Genomic DNA, 13,639 nt, shown 5'->3' on the forward strand with positions numbered 1-13,639 from the left:
ATCTCTAAGCTGGGGTATTGCTGCCAAGGAGCCTGGAGGCCAGGTTCAGGAGTGACTGGGGGATGAGGGCAAGCAACGGGCATGGCTCTGGGGTGGGGAGTTAACAGATGCGGGGGAAAGGGGCAGTTCAGGGAGGACAGAGGATCCGAGAAAGGGGAGTTGTGGAGTGGGACGCCTAGTTCCCGAGTGGAAAGTCGAGGATGAAAGCTGGATCAGAGGGGAACCTGTGGGCCAGGGGGAGGAGGCCCGAGACCCCCTACACACCTGCTGGCACCTGAGGTCCTGCTGCCCTCTTGTGGGCACTGGAGGGACAATGCCACCGGACTGGCCAGTCAGTCGCAGGGCAGTGACGTCCAGTGGCCCCCCTGCCCTCTTCTCCAATTACACAGTCCAGTGTCCACTGTTCTCTTTATTTCCGTCTTCACAGGCCCACCTCAACTCCACCTCCTCGCCCTGCCATCTCCCCCACCCCCAAAAAGCACACCCCTTTCCCGCGGTAACGGTGCTGGAGGTGGGAGGTCGGAGGTCACCTGTCTTCAGGTACTTCTCCCCCACAGGTACACCGGGTCTGTGGAGAAAGAGAAAGGGGTCAGATGGGGGTGTTCGGTGGAAAGGGGATGGGGCAGCAGTGGGGAGAGTCCTTCAATCTCACCTGGGTCTTGGCTAGCCTTGTGCTGGGGGGGCTGGGGGGAGAAGGGGGAGAAAGGCGGCAGGGGAAGTGGGGATTCATAGCCTTTTCTGGGTCACTGAAGCCGGGAGAAAAAGCCAGTCATCCACCCCAACATTTCAAGCCATCCAGGGCCCCGTCTCCAATTCCCAGGTCCCAGGCATCCCCCCAACCTTCTCTGTTCCCCCACCCCCAAGCCCAAGCCCCCTGCCCGCACCCTGGACCCCCTCCCAGGTCTCCCTACTCACCCTGTTGCCCTCCTGGCTGGGCTGAGAAGGGGCAGAGCCATCCCAGGAGGCAGAGGACAGGGGAAGGGGCCGGGGGAGGGGATGAGGAGGACGGAGCCGGGGCGGGACCTCAGGTTGGTTGGGGCTGGGGGTCTGCGAGGAGAGGAAAGAGGGTTTTATCAGAGCTGATATTCAAGAAAGGCAACTTTGGATAAGGAGAGATTCCCCCCAATCTCAGAACCCTGAAGGCCATCTGCTGTAGCTCCCTTCGGCCAGGTAAAATTTTGTCTATTTGTTAAAGGAGTGTGGCCTAATGAAAAGAGCCTGAGCCTGGGGAGCAGAGGCCCTGGGTTCTAATTCTGACTCTACCACCTATCTGCTGTGTGACCTTGGGCAAGTCACTTCACTGCTCTGGGCCTCAGTTAGTTCATCTGTAAAATGGGGGTGAAGACTGTGAGCCCCATGTGGGACAGGGACTGTGTCCAACCTAATTAGCTTGTACCTACCCCAGTGCTTAGAACAGTGCTTGCCACATAGTAAGCACTTAACAAATGTCATTATTATTATTATTACTATCTCCCCACCTAGACTGTAAGTTCATTGAGGGCAGGGATTATGTCTACAAGTTGCATTGGGAAGCAGCGTTGCCTAGTGGAAAGGACAGACTTGGGAGTCGGAGACCCCGGGTTCTAATCCACCATTTACCTGCTATATGATCGTGAACAAGTCACTTAACTTCTTTGTGCCTCAGTTCCTTTATCTGAAAAAAGGGGATTCAATACCTGTTCTCTCACCTATAATGTGAGCTCTACATGGGATCTGATTATCCTGTATCTACCCGAGAGCTTAGTACAGTGCTAGGCACATGGTAAATGCTTAACAAATACCATACTTATCATTATTAGTATTGTACTCTTCCAGGAACTATATTTTATTTATTATTAATGGCATTTATTAAGTGTTTTTTTTCTTTTTTTAACAGTGTTTGTTAAGTGCTTACTATGTGCCAGGCACTGTACTAAGCACTGGGGTAGGTACAAGTTAATCAGTTTGGACACAATTCATGTCCCACATGGGGCTCACACTCTTAATCCCCATTTTACAGATGAGGCATCCGAGAAGTGAACTGACTTGCTCGAATTCACACAGCAGACAAGTGGCAGGATCAGAACTCAGGTTCTTTTGACTTCCAGGTCCACTAACTAGGTCGCATTGTTCCTCCAATAGAGTGCTTGGTATATAGCACGTGCTTAACAAATACCATTATTATTACTGTGACTTGTTTCATCAGAACAGACTCACACTTTGAGGAGAACATTTCTTGCTCTTCTTTCCAACCCAGGTAATGAAAACACATGTTATAAAAAAGGACCATGGTCTAAGAACTCACCTGTGGCTGGGGTTTGCTGTCACCACCTCTCTTTGTGAGCAGGTCCAGCCTGGGTGGGACTGGTGGTGGGAGTGGGGGTGAAAATGTGCGGTTCAACTGGGAGAGATGGAGGGTAGGGAGGGGAGGAAAAGGCGTTAGATCTCGTTCTCAGGTCTCCTGCCCTCCATCAACTTCCTACCCAGGTTTACCCAGATCAGCATCCTCCCCTCATCTGGGGGCCATGTGGGGCTCACAGAAAATCTTGTATTTATTCCTAGAGCTTAGCATGATACTTGGCACATAGTAAGCACTTAAAAAAATACCATTATTATCATTATATCTCATTGAGAGTCAAGTCTCCCCATCTTCTCATTCCGGGTTCTAACTTCCATTTCCCTGTTTTCTCTGCCCCCTCCCTCTGGCCCCGACCTCCTCCTTCCCCTCCATCCACCACTTGTCCCGACCTCCACGACCCAGCTCTCACCTGTTTCAGAACAGCCTCCACGTCCTCCAGATCATCATCATCATCGTCGTCGTCCTCCCCCTCCTCATCGTCGTCCTCCCGTTCCTCCCTCCAGCCTTGCCCTGTGGTCCTCTCTCCTTCCTGGAATGGCTGAATCCTCACCGGTTCCCGGCCCCGGATCTCACAACGGCAGAAGGGGCACGTCTGCCCGTCCGAATGCTGTGGGAGGGAAAGGGGGAGCAGGGAGGGAAGGAAAGGGAAGCAGAGAGGGAAGGGAAAACGGGGAGAAGGGAAAGCAGGGAGGAATCAGGAAGGAAGGGCAATAAGGGGGGAGGGGAAGCGGGAAGGGGAAGAGGAGAGGGAAGAGGAAGCAGTGGGGAGGGGAAAAAGGGAGAGGGGGGGAAAGCAAGAAGAGAAGGAGGGGCGAGTTCAGCTTTTCTACAGAGTCTGCAATCCTCAAACCCCACCTGGAGGGAACACAAGGAGAGACAGAGACACTCCCCCAGTACCTCCATTTCCCACCCCCGCCCCACCCTCCCTGGGCACACCTGCCAGGCCGCCAGGCAGCGGAAGCAGAGCAGGTGACCACAAGGCTCAATTTTGACGTCCTTATCGCTCTCAGCACAGATCTTACACAGTTGGAAAGTAGAGTCCATGGCACAGTACAGCTGGAACTGCTCCTACGGAGACATACACGTCTGAGCGGCCAGAGTCAGAGTGGTCACTGGTCCAGGAGGGGACTTGGGAGGCAAGAAGGGGGACACCCACAGGAATAGGGAACCAAGTCACGGGAAAGAGGGCTGGTGGAAGACAAGGAGGGTATGGGGGAGAAGGGTAAAGGTATCCTGTTAGAGTGGAAGCCTCTTGTTGGCAGGGAATGGGTCTCTTGCATTTTTTGTTTTGTAAATGCTAACTGTGTCCCCCTCCAAGCTACCAGATCATTGTGGGCAGGGAATATGTCTGCTTATTGTTATACTGTACTCTCCCAAGCATTTAATACAGTGTTCTGCACATGGTAAGTGCTCAATAAATGCAACTGAAAGAATAAATGAGTTTGTTAGGCACTTACTATGTGCCGGGTACTGTACTAAGTGCTGGCGTAGATACAAGGTAATCAGGTTGGACACAGTCCATGTCCCACATGGGGTTCACAATCCTAATCCCCATTTTACAGATGAGGTAATTGAAGCACAGAGAAGTAAAGTGTTTTGCCTAAGGTTACACAGGAGACAAGTGGAGGAGCTGGGATTAGATCCCAGGTCCTTTGATTCCCAGGCCCGGGCTCTTTCCACTAGGTAACACCTGCTTCTGACTCCTTTTCCCAACTGTTCATTGCAGTGCATCGCAACCAGTGAGCATCCAGGAAATTCCACTGCCACCACCGGAGACAGGGTCCAAGAGTGGAAGGGGAGGGAAGAAAGGGAGGGACAAGACAGACCTTAGACACCTCGATCTGCTTGTGAAGCTCCACTTGGCAGAGCTCAGAGAGATCTGGATTGGTGTTCTTCCCATCAGGGTAGAGGTAGCTGAGTAGGGGACAAACAGAGTTCAGAATCCACTCAACCCAGTTCCCCGCAGAAGCCTTGAATAATAATAATAATAATGTGCGGCACTTGTTAGGCACGTATTATGTGCCAAGTAATAATAATAATAATAATAATAAAATAATTGTAGTATTTGGTAAGTGCTTACTATGTGCCAGGCACTGTATTAAGCACTGGTGGGGGTAAACAAGCAAATCGGTTTGGACATAGTCCCTGTCCCACATAAGGCTCAGTTTCAGTCCTCATTTTACAGATGAGGTAACTGAGGCCCAGAGAAGTGAAGTGACTTTTCCAAGGTCACAAAACAGAAAAGTGGCAGAGCTGGGATTAGAACCCATGACCTAAGAGCTGGGGTAGATGCTAGGTAATCAGGTCAGATACAGTTCTTGTCCCACATGGGGCTCACAGTCTAAAATTGAAAGAGAACAGTAATCCCCATTTTACAGATGAGGAAATTGAAGTAAAGGAAAATTAAGTGACTTGTCTAAGGTCTCACATTTGGCAAATGGTAGAGCTGGGAATAGAACCCAAATTATTTAACTCCCAGGCCCAGGCTCTTTCTACGAGGCCACCCTGCTTCTCACTGCTCACCAAAGGCCAGCAGACCTACAGGTCGTATCATTTTCCAGCCAATTGACCCACACCCCCCCAGTCCTCATCAGCCCTTCCGGTCATCCGGTCAGTATAGTTTGGCACCTGCTGTAGGCAGAACACTGCAATTAATGTTTGGGAACATATACTAAGAGTGAGAAAACACTATTAAGAATGTAAACTCCCTGTAGGCGGGGAGCAGGGCACTTTTTAATGCTATTTGTTAAGCAGTTACTATATGCTGGGCACTGTACTAAGTGCTGGGGTAGAGACAAGCTAATCAGTTTGGACACAATCCATGACCCACATGGGGCTCACGGTCTTAATCACCAGTTTACAGATGAGGTAACTGAGTCACAGAGAAGTTAAGTGACTTCCCCAAGGTCAAACAACAGACAAGTGGTGGAGCTGGGATTAGAACCCAGGTCGTTCTGATTCCCAGGCCCATGAAATATACACTAGGACTTCTTTAGCTTCTTTCTGTTCTCCTTCCCTGACCCCACTTATGTCCATATCCTTTTATTCTACTATTTCCCCTATCTGTAATCTACCTGAATGCCTGCCTTCTCCTGTAGATTATAAACTCCTTGGGGGGAGGGATCACATCTACCAACTCTGCTGTATTAATTAATTCATCTGCATTTATTGAGCACTTACTGTGTGCAGAGCATTGTACTAAGCACTTGGGAGAGTACAATAGAACAATAAACAGACACGTTCCCTGCTCACAACAAGCTTACAGTCTAGAGGGGGAATTGTAATTGTCAAAGCCTTATTGAAGGCATGCCTCCTCCAAGAGGCCTTCCCTAAGCCCGCCTTTCCTCTTCTCCCTCTCCCTTCTGCTTTGCTCTGACTTGTTTGTTTCATTCACCCCCTCTCCCAGCCCTTATGTACATATGTACTTATGTACATATCTGTAGTTTATTTATTTATATTAATGTCTGTCTCCCCCTCTAGACTGTAAACTGGTTGTGGGAAGGGAATGTGTCTGCTTACTGTTACACTGTACTCTCCCAAGCACTTAGTACAGTGCTCTGCACACATTAAGTGCTCAGTAAATACAAGTGAATAAATGAAGGCACTTTATCATTAATAATAACAACTGTGGTATTTGTTAAGCACTTACTATGTACCAGGCACTGTACTAAGCTCTGGGATGGCTCCTCCCCCTCTCCATCCCCCCGCCTTACCTCCTTCCCTTCCTCACAGCACCTGTATATATGTTTGTACGTATTTATTACTCTATTTATTTATTTTACTTGTACATATATATTCTATTTATTTTATTTTGTTAATATGTTTTGCTTTGTTCTCTGTCTCCCCCTTCTAGACTGTAAGCCCACTGTTGGGTAGGGACCGTCTCTATGTGTTGCCAACTTGTACTTCCCAAGCGCTTAGTACAGTGCTCTGCACACAGTAAGCGCTCAATAAATACAACTGATTGATTGATTGATTGATTGAAAGCAAATCAGGTTGGACATAGTCCCTGTCCCACAGTCTCATCCTCATTTTACAGATGAAGTAACTGAGCACAGAAAAGTGAAGTAACTGAGCACAGAAAAGTGAAGTGACTTGGCCAACGTCACACTAGCTGACAAGTGGCAGAGCCAGAATTAGAACCCATGGCCTTCTGACTCCCGGGCCCGTGTTCTATCCACTAGGTCTTGTACTTGTAATTGTACTTACACTGTACTTTCCCAAGTGCATAGTACAGTGCTCTTCACATACTAAGTGCTCAATAAATACCATTGAGTGACTGATTTTTGTACCTACCCCGGTACTTAAACACTCACTCACCTGAATGTTCAGGTTATTTCTTCCTATCTATTATTTATCTTAGTGTCCCTCTCCTCAGCTAGATTATAAGAATCTTGAGGGCAGAGTCTGACTCCAGCTAATTCTATTGTTCTCTCCCCAGCTTTTAGGACCCTGCTCTGCACACAATAGTTGCACAATAAATAAATAAATGAATAAGTGACAGATTGATGGAGGGATTGACAGCTTCTCAGCAGCCCCCACCCCCAAGCCCACCTTGGGGGACCTCTGGGACCACTTACAAGCGCTCCCGCTGCCCCTCCATCAGGGCCTGGAAGAGGGGCTTGTTCTGGGGGATGGTCTGCAAGACGCTGCCATCTTCACTCACGTAGCCGATGGCCCACTGCCCTAGGCGGGTGCAGCTCAGACGAAAGATGTAGCTGTATGGTGGGAGGAGAGAATCAGGTCTTCCCCTCCTCCCCAGCCCCCTTATCCTCCTCTCCAGCTCCCTCCTTCTTCCCAGTTCTCTCCCCACCCCCCCAGCTCTCTCCTCCTCCCTTAGGCAGTGAAACTTAGCTGGAATATGAAGCTGGGCAGAGGGAGGGGAGAGTAAGGCCTTCCCCCCCACTCCCCAAGCTCGCTCTTCCCCTCCAGCCCCCTCGTCTTCCTCCTCAGTCCCCTTCTACTCCCCACTTTATCCTCCCCTGCACCCCACTCACCTCCTCCTCCCACAACGCTCCCCTTTCTACCTTGCCTCCGTCTGTTTCTCCTCCTCCCATCTCCTCCGGCAATCCCTTCTTCCTTCCCCTCAGCTTCCTCCTCTCTCTCAAAGTCCATTCCCAGGACCCATTCCCAGGTCTTGTTCTCCCAGCCCCTTACCTGCCCGGTTTTCCCCGGAACGCCTGCAGCCGGGCTCGGACCTCGTCGTAGGTCAGGAAAGCCATATAGCCGGGGTGAGTGACGGCCAAGACTGTCCAGTTCTTCAGGAGCGTCGGCCATGGCTGGTGGGATTAGGGGGTCAGGGCCCCAGATGAGGCGAGGGGAGGTGGACGTGGGAAACTCCTCTGTCCTCCTCTTCATCCTCTCCCAGCCCTTCCAAATCCCACAGCCAATCCTTTTCCCATCTTCTCTGCATCCTTTTTCCAGCACCTTAGCATCTGAAGCTTCTGGTCTCCTCCTAATTGAGCTCAGATGCTTTCTGCAATGACTCTCCAACCAGCCCCAAGGACCCCCACCCAATCCTCTCTACTCTCTCCCATTCCCCAAATCCAGTCCTCTCTCCACCCCCAACTCAGTCCTCTCTGCTCTCTCCCATCCCCCCAGTCCAGTCCTCTCTGCTCTCCCACCCCACAATCTGGTCTTCTCTGCTTTCTCCCGCTCCTGTCGCTCAATCCTCTCTGCTCTCTCCCACCCCATCACCCAGTCCTCACTGCTCTCTCCCACCCCATGATCCAGTCCTCACTGCTCTCTCCCACTATCATCCATCATCACCCAGTCCTCTCAGCTTTCTCCCACCCCATCAGTCAGTCCTCTCTGTTCTCACCCACCTCCATCACCCTGTCCCCTCTTCTCTCTCCCACCCCCATCACCCAGTTCTCTCTGCTCTCACCCACCTCCATGACCCAATCCTCTCTGCTCTCTCTCACCATCACCCAGTCCTCTTTGCTCTCCCTCAACACCCACCACCAACCAGAGTCACGACACCCACCCGGCTTTCCTGACACCTCCCACACCTCAAGTAGCCCCAGGGCCCAGATCTGAATGCCCTATCCCTACCTGGAAGAGGCGAGTGAATATGTCAAACTCAAAGATGGAGATGTGGCCACTACACGTGAGGTCAATAGTGGACCGCAGGGCGAGGGCCATGGGGCCGGGTTCCATGGGATGCAGCGCGCCCAGCAGGGTCTTGAATTCCTCCCACGGCACCACACACCTGGGGCGAGCACAGCAAGTGTGAGCTCTGCCCTTAAGGGCCTCACCAGAAGAGACCAACTCCTAGGCTTCCTGCTGAGAGGCAGGGCGGTCCAGCAGGCAGAGCTCAGTTCAGGTTCTAGTCCTGGCTCTGCCACTGCCCTGCTGTGTGACCTTGGGCAAGTCATTTTACCTCTCTGGGTCTTGGTTTTCTCTTCTGTAAAGTGGGGATAAGAGCCCTGCTTTCCCTCCCTCTTCAATTGTAAGCTCTATGTAGGACAGGGGCTGTCAGATCTAATTATCTTGTGTCTAACCCACTATTGAGCACAATGCTTGACACTTAAGAAACACCCAGCTGACACTGAAATTATAATCTACCAACAATAGTATTTATTGAGTGCTTACCATGTGTAGGGCACTGTACTAAACACGTGGGAGAATATAAATGTTGATAGACATGATCCCTGCCTTCTAGGAGCCTACAATCTAGTGAAGGAATCAGACACTAAAATAAATGACAACTAGGGGAAGCAGCAGAGTATAATGATACGGACAGAAGTGCACGAGTGACACAGTAGAAGAGAAAATAGGATGGGAGATGAGTCAGTATTATAGGGGATCTGGTAGGGGGCAGGAGAATGAAGCCTGTGAGAAGTGTTGGTGAGGGGAGGTCCACAGGGTGGGGAGGTGGTCACGGAGTGCAGTGTTGTAGTGAGCTTCTTGGGGAGTACAAGAGTGAGCAGGGAACATCGTAAGCAGGGGGCAGGCGGAGGAGAGTGGGTGGGTAGTTCAGTGTCCTGGGGTCCGTTTCAGGGGAGGGGGATAAGACGGAAATCTCAGGGGGAGGGGATGGAGTGCCCAGGGGCCCCTGCTCACCTCTCCCCACAGTGCTGCCTCCAGAAGGCGTGGGCCTCAGTCTTGGTGAGCCGGTAGTCGGGACCGCAGTAATGGCCGTCCGGGAAGAGGGCGGAGAGCTCGGCCAGCATGTGGCTGAAGATGAGTGACAGTTTGGTCAGGTGGCGCCTGTGGGGAAAATGGGGGAATAAGGGCCCCAGCCTTACCGCCCCCCCCCGCCCACTCCACCCACACTCTCCACTCTTGAGACCCACTTCCTGTCCGACAGGTAGGAGGCCTGTACCCCAAGTCCCCTGCCCCCCATGCTTCCTGCTCCCAAGCCTCCATGCCTTCTGCCCCTTAAGACCCTAAGCTTCCTGGCCCGCAAACTCTACATCTCTTGACCCAAAGCCTCCACACCTCCTGTCCCCCACCCCAGCCCTCCCCCTTAGACTCTCCTCCCATGCTGTACATGGGACCCAGGCGTCCAGCTCCTCTCCCCGCTGCTGACGTGGGCTGTGGTCAGTCCCTCCCCCCCTTCCATCCATCAGTCTCTGACTGCAGGCCGGCCCCCCCCCACCCTCCCCAGGGGAGACAGTAAACAGGAAACACAACTAGCAGCCCCCGCGTCCGGCCCCTGCCCCCCTGACCCCCCCTTACTCAGCCCCACTCCCCACAGCCAGGGGTCTGGGGCTTTCCTCTATCCCCCCGCAACCCCAGAGGATCCCAAATTGGTGTACAGGACCCCTGGGTTGGGCTCCGGCTCAGCCCTACGGGCTTCTATAGGGCCCCACATCGGCCTCTAGGGAGGACCCTCAGCCTGATTCTATCCCAACCCCTCTGGCCTAACCCTACAAGGGCCAGGAATGGGGTCTTTAAGGTCACAGGGGACTCCTGGGCCGGTCGCAGGCCGTCTCTGGGGGAGCCCCGGTGGACCTGGTCCTCTCCCAGCCCCGGGCCTGGGTGGGGCAGTCACCTTGGGCCTGCAACCAACAGGAAATGGCCCTGCGGGCGGCCAGAGTCCAGAGTGCAGGGTGAAGGGGACACGAATTGGGGTGGGCACAGAGGTCTGAAAGCAAGGGGGCCCGGCCGGGGGCAGAGAGAGAAACCTGCAGGGTGGAGACCCCATTGGAGAGAAAGGGAGGGGGAAGTCCTGGGACAGGAGTGGGAAATGGGAGACAGAAATGGTGGGGGGGATCGAAGGGGGCGAGCCAGAAGCTGGCCTGGGTCAATCAATCAATCAATCAATCGTATTTATTGAGCGCTTACTATGTGCAGAGCACTGTACTAAGCGCTTGGGAAGTACAAATTGGCAACACATAGAGACAGTCCCTACCCAACAGTGGGCTCACAGTCTAAAAGGGGGAGACAGAGAACAGAACCAAACATACCAACAAAATAAAATAAATAGGATAGAAAAGGGTCCTGGAAGAGTGGGCCGGGAGGATGAGTCCGGGACAGGGAGGTGGGACACTTGAGTTCCCAGGGGAAGAGGGGCGAGGGGTAGAAAGGGACGGTGGAGTGGCGAATCCGGCCCCGGATTGGGGACCGCTCACCTGGCCGTCGTGGCGGTCGGTCCTTCCCTGAAGATGCCCTCTCTCCCCGCTCCGGCCCCCGCCCGGCCTCGTCCGGGGAACAGCCCGGCCACCTGCCTGGCCTTGGCGGCCAGGTTGTCCAGAAACACGGCCAGGAAGTCCGCCGCGCCCCCGGGCGCCTCGCCGCCGCCCCTCGCCGGCCCCCCGCCCCGTCGAACCTGGATCAGCCTCAGCAGAGCCAAGGTCTGGGGCAGCAGGTCGGGCAGCGACGGGGGGCTGGCGCCCAGCCCGGAGTCCCCGCACAGCCCCTCCAGCTGCTCCAGGCTCCGCACCGCCCGCGCCAGGGCTCGCTGCTCGGCCCGCCGGCCCCCCGCCCCCGTGGCCCCCCACCCCCGACCGGGCCGGGGCTGGCCGCCCGCTCCCGCCGCGGCCATGGGGAGAGATCCCCGGGGAGGGGCAAGGACGGGGCGGGGAGAAGGAGGACAGGAAGGGGAGTGGAGAGCCGGGGGCGGAGGAAGGGGCAGAGGTGTGGACGCTCAGCCCAGAGAGAGGCGGCGAGGGCTAGCGCTGCGGGAGGCCGTGGGGTGGAGGGGGCGGGACAGTACTAATAATAATAATAATAATGTTGGTATTTGTTAAGCGCTTACTATCATCATCATCAATCATATTTACTGAGCGCTTACTATGTGCAGAGCACTGTACTAAGCGCTTGGGAAATACAAATTGGCAACATATAGAGACAGTCATCATCATCAATCGTATTTATTGAGCGCTTACTATGTGCAGAGCACTGGACTAAGCGCTTGGGAAGTACAAATTGGCAACATATAGAGACGGTCCCTACCCAACAGTGGGCTAGCTGTGTCAATCAATCAATCAATCAATCGTATTTATTGAGCACTTACTGTGTGCAGAGCACTGTACTAAGCGCTTGGGAAGTACAAGTTGGCAACATATAGAGACAGTCCCCACCCAACAGTGGGCTCACAGTCTAAAAGGGGGAGACAGAGAACAAAACCAAACATACTAACAAAATAAAATAAATAGAATAGACATGGACAAGTAAAATAAAAAGAGTAATGAGGTTGTCCCATGTGGGGCTCACAGTCTTAATCCCCGTTTTACAGATGAGTAGCAGGGGGCTGCCGGAGGGGCGCAGGGTAAGAGAGGGGAGGGAGGGGGGGACGGGGCCCGGGCGGAGCAAATGCACGGAATGCAAATGTGAGCCCACTGATGGGTAGGGCCCGTCTCTACAGGTGGCCAACTTGTACTTCCCAAGCGCTTAGTCCAGTGCTCTGCACACAGTAAGCGCTCGATGAATACGATTGAATGAATGAATGCAAATGCATAGAATGAAAATGCCTAGAGCCCAGGTGGTTCCCCGGGAAGGGGAGGGAAGTGGGGGTTTGGGCTCTTGGGAGCGGGGCCGGTCCGACCAGAAAGTCAGGAACCAGAGCCTTAGGGGCTGCTGCTTCTCGACGTCGCCACAAGGGGTCGTCGAGGCCCCTCGACGCCGCCACAGGGGGGCGCTGTGGCCTTTTACCCGCCCCACCATCGCCCCCTTCAGGCGTCCCTTAGCTGCCGCTTTCCCTTTCATTCATTCAATCGTATTTATTGAGCGCTTACTGTGTGCACAGCACTGGACTAAGCGCTTGGCATGTACAAGTTGGCAACATATGAGAAGCAGCGTGGCTCACTGGAAAGAGCATGGGCTGTGGAGTCAGAGGTCATGGGTTCAAATCCCCGTTCCGCCAACCGTCAGCTGTGTGACTCTTTGCAAGTCACTTAACTTCTCTGGGCCTCAGTTTCCTCATCTGGAAAATGGGGATTAAAACTATGAGCGCCCCCGTGGGACAACCTGATTATCTTGTAACCTCCCCAGCGCTTAGAACAGTGCTTTACACATAGTAAGCGCTTAACAAATACCATCATTATTATTATTACAAGTCAGCAACATATGAGGATGTGGGGATATGGGGATTAAGACTGTGAGCCCCACGTGGGACAACCTGATCACCTTGCATCCCCCCCCCCCCCACTTAGAACAGTGCTTTGCACATAGTAAGCACTTAACAAATGCCATCATTATTATTATTATTATATGAGAAGCAGCGTGGCTCACTGGAAAGAGCATGGGCTGTGGAGTCAGAGGTCATGGGTTCAAATCCCGGCTCCGCCAATTGTCAGCTGCGTGACTTTGGGCAAGTCACTTAACTTCTCTGGGCCTCAGTTCCCTCATCTGTAAAATGGGGATTAAGACTGTGAGCCCCCTGGAGGACAACCTGATCACCTTGTAACCACCCCAGCACTTAGAACAGTGCTTTGCACATAGTAAGTGCTTAATAAATGCCATTATTAACATATAGAGACGGTCTCTGCCCAACAACGGGCCCTCAATAATTTAATGATGGCGTTTATTAAGTGCTTACTATGTGCAAAGCACTGTTCTAAGCAATGGCACTGTTCTAAGTGCTGGTTCAAGGACCTCTTGTGTCCTTGAACCCAGGTATCCCGCCTCCCAGCCTCCCACCGCCCCACCCATCCCCAGGACACAGCCATCCGTGCCCCCACTTCCCCCCGACTGGACAGGAGAGAAAAGTACAAAAATATTTTATTACAAAACCGGGACATAGAAATTCAGAATAATTTACATCTCATTACCCCCCAACCTGGCTCCACCCCCCACACGTCCTGCATGGACCGTAACCCCCTGCATCTCCGCCCCTGTCCCCCCTCCGTGGAG

General features: G+C 53.0%; 1 protein-coding gene across 1 annotated transcript; it reads right to left on the minus strand.

Annotated features, from left to right (window-relative positions):
• Positions 1–391: 391 nt before the first annotated feature.
• On the minus strand, positions 392–11,330 carry CBLC (Cbl proto-oncogene C). Its single transcript, XM_038767680.1, has 11 exons — positions 10,918–11,330; positions 9,404–9,550; positions 8,393–8,549; positions 7,496–7,617; positions 6,919–7,056; positions 4,165–4,252; positions 3,275–3,406; positions 2,748–2,945; positions 2,285–2,380; positions 916–1,047; positions 392–568 (listed from the first exon to the last, which is right to left on the minus strand). The coding sequence occupies exons 1-11, from the start codon at positions 11,328–11,330 to the stop codon at positions 527–529; spliced, it is 1,665 nt and encodes a 554-aa protein (XP_038623608.1). The 3' UTR covers positions 392–526.
• Between the last annotated feature and the right edge of the window lie 2,309 nt (positions 11,331–13,639).

The sequence above is a fragment of the Tachyglossus aculeatus genome, chromosome 26 (assembly GCF_015852505.1).
Source record: "Tachyglossus aculeatus isolate mTacAcu1 chromosome 26, mTacAcu1.pri, whole genome shotgun sequence".
Classification (NCBI taxonomy): Eukaryota; Metazoa; Chordata; class Mammalia; order Monotremata; family Tachyglossidae; genus Tachyglossus; species Tachyglossus aculeatus.

Bases quoted from the DNA above. Each gene is read 5' to 3' on its own strand.
- CBLC (XM_038767680.1), bottom strand. From the start codon at position 11,330: ATGGCCGCGGCGGGAGCGGGCGGCCAGCCCCGGCCCGGTCGGGGGTGG. The intron at 2,946-3,274 runs GTGTGCCCAGGG...TCCCTCCCACAG, and splicing joins GCTGCCTGGCGGCCTGGCAG to CATTCGGACGGGCAGACGTG. The intron at 569-915 runs GTGAGTAGGGAG...CTTTCTCCACAG, and splicing joins CCAGCCAGGAGGGCAACAGG to ACCCGGTGTACCTGTGGGGG.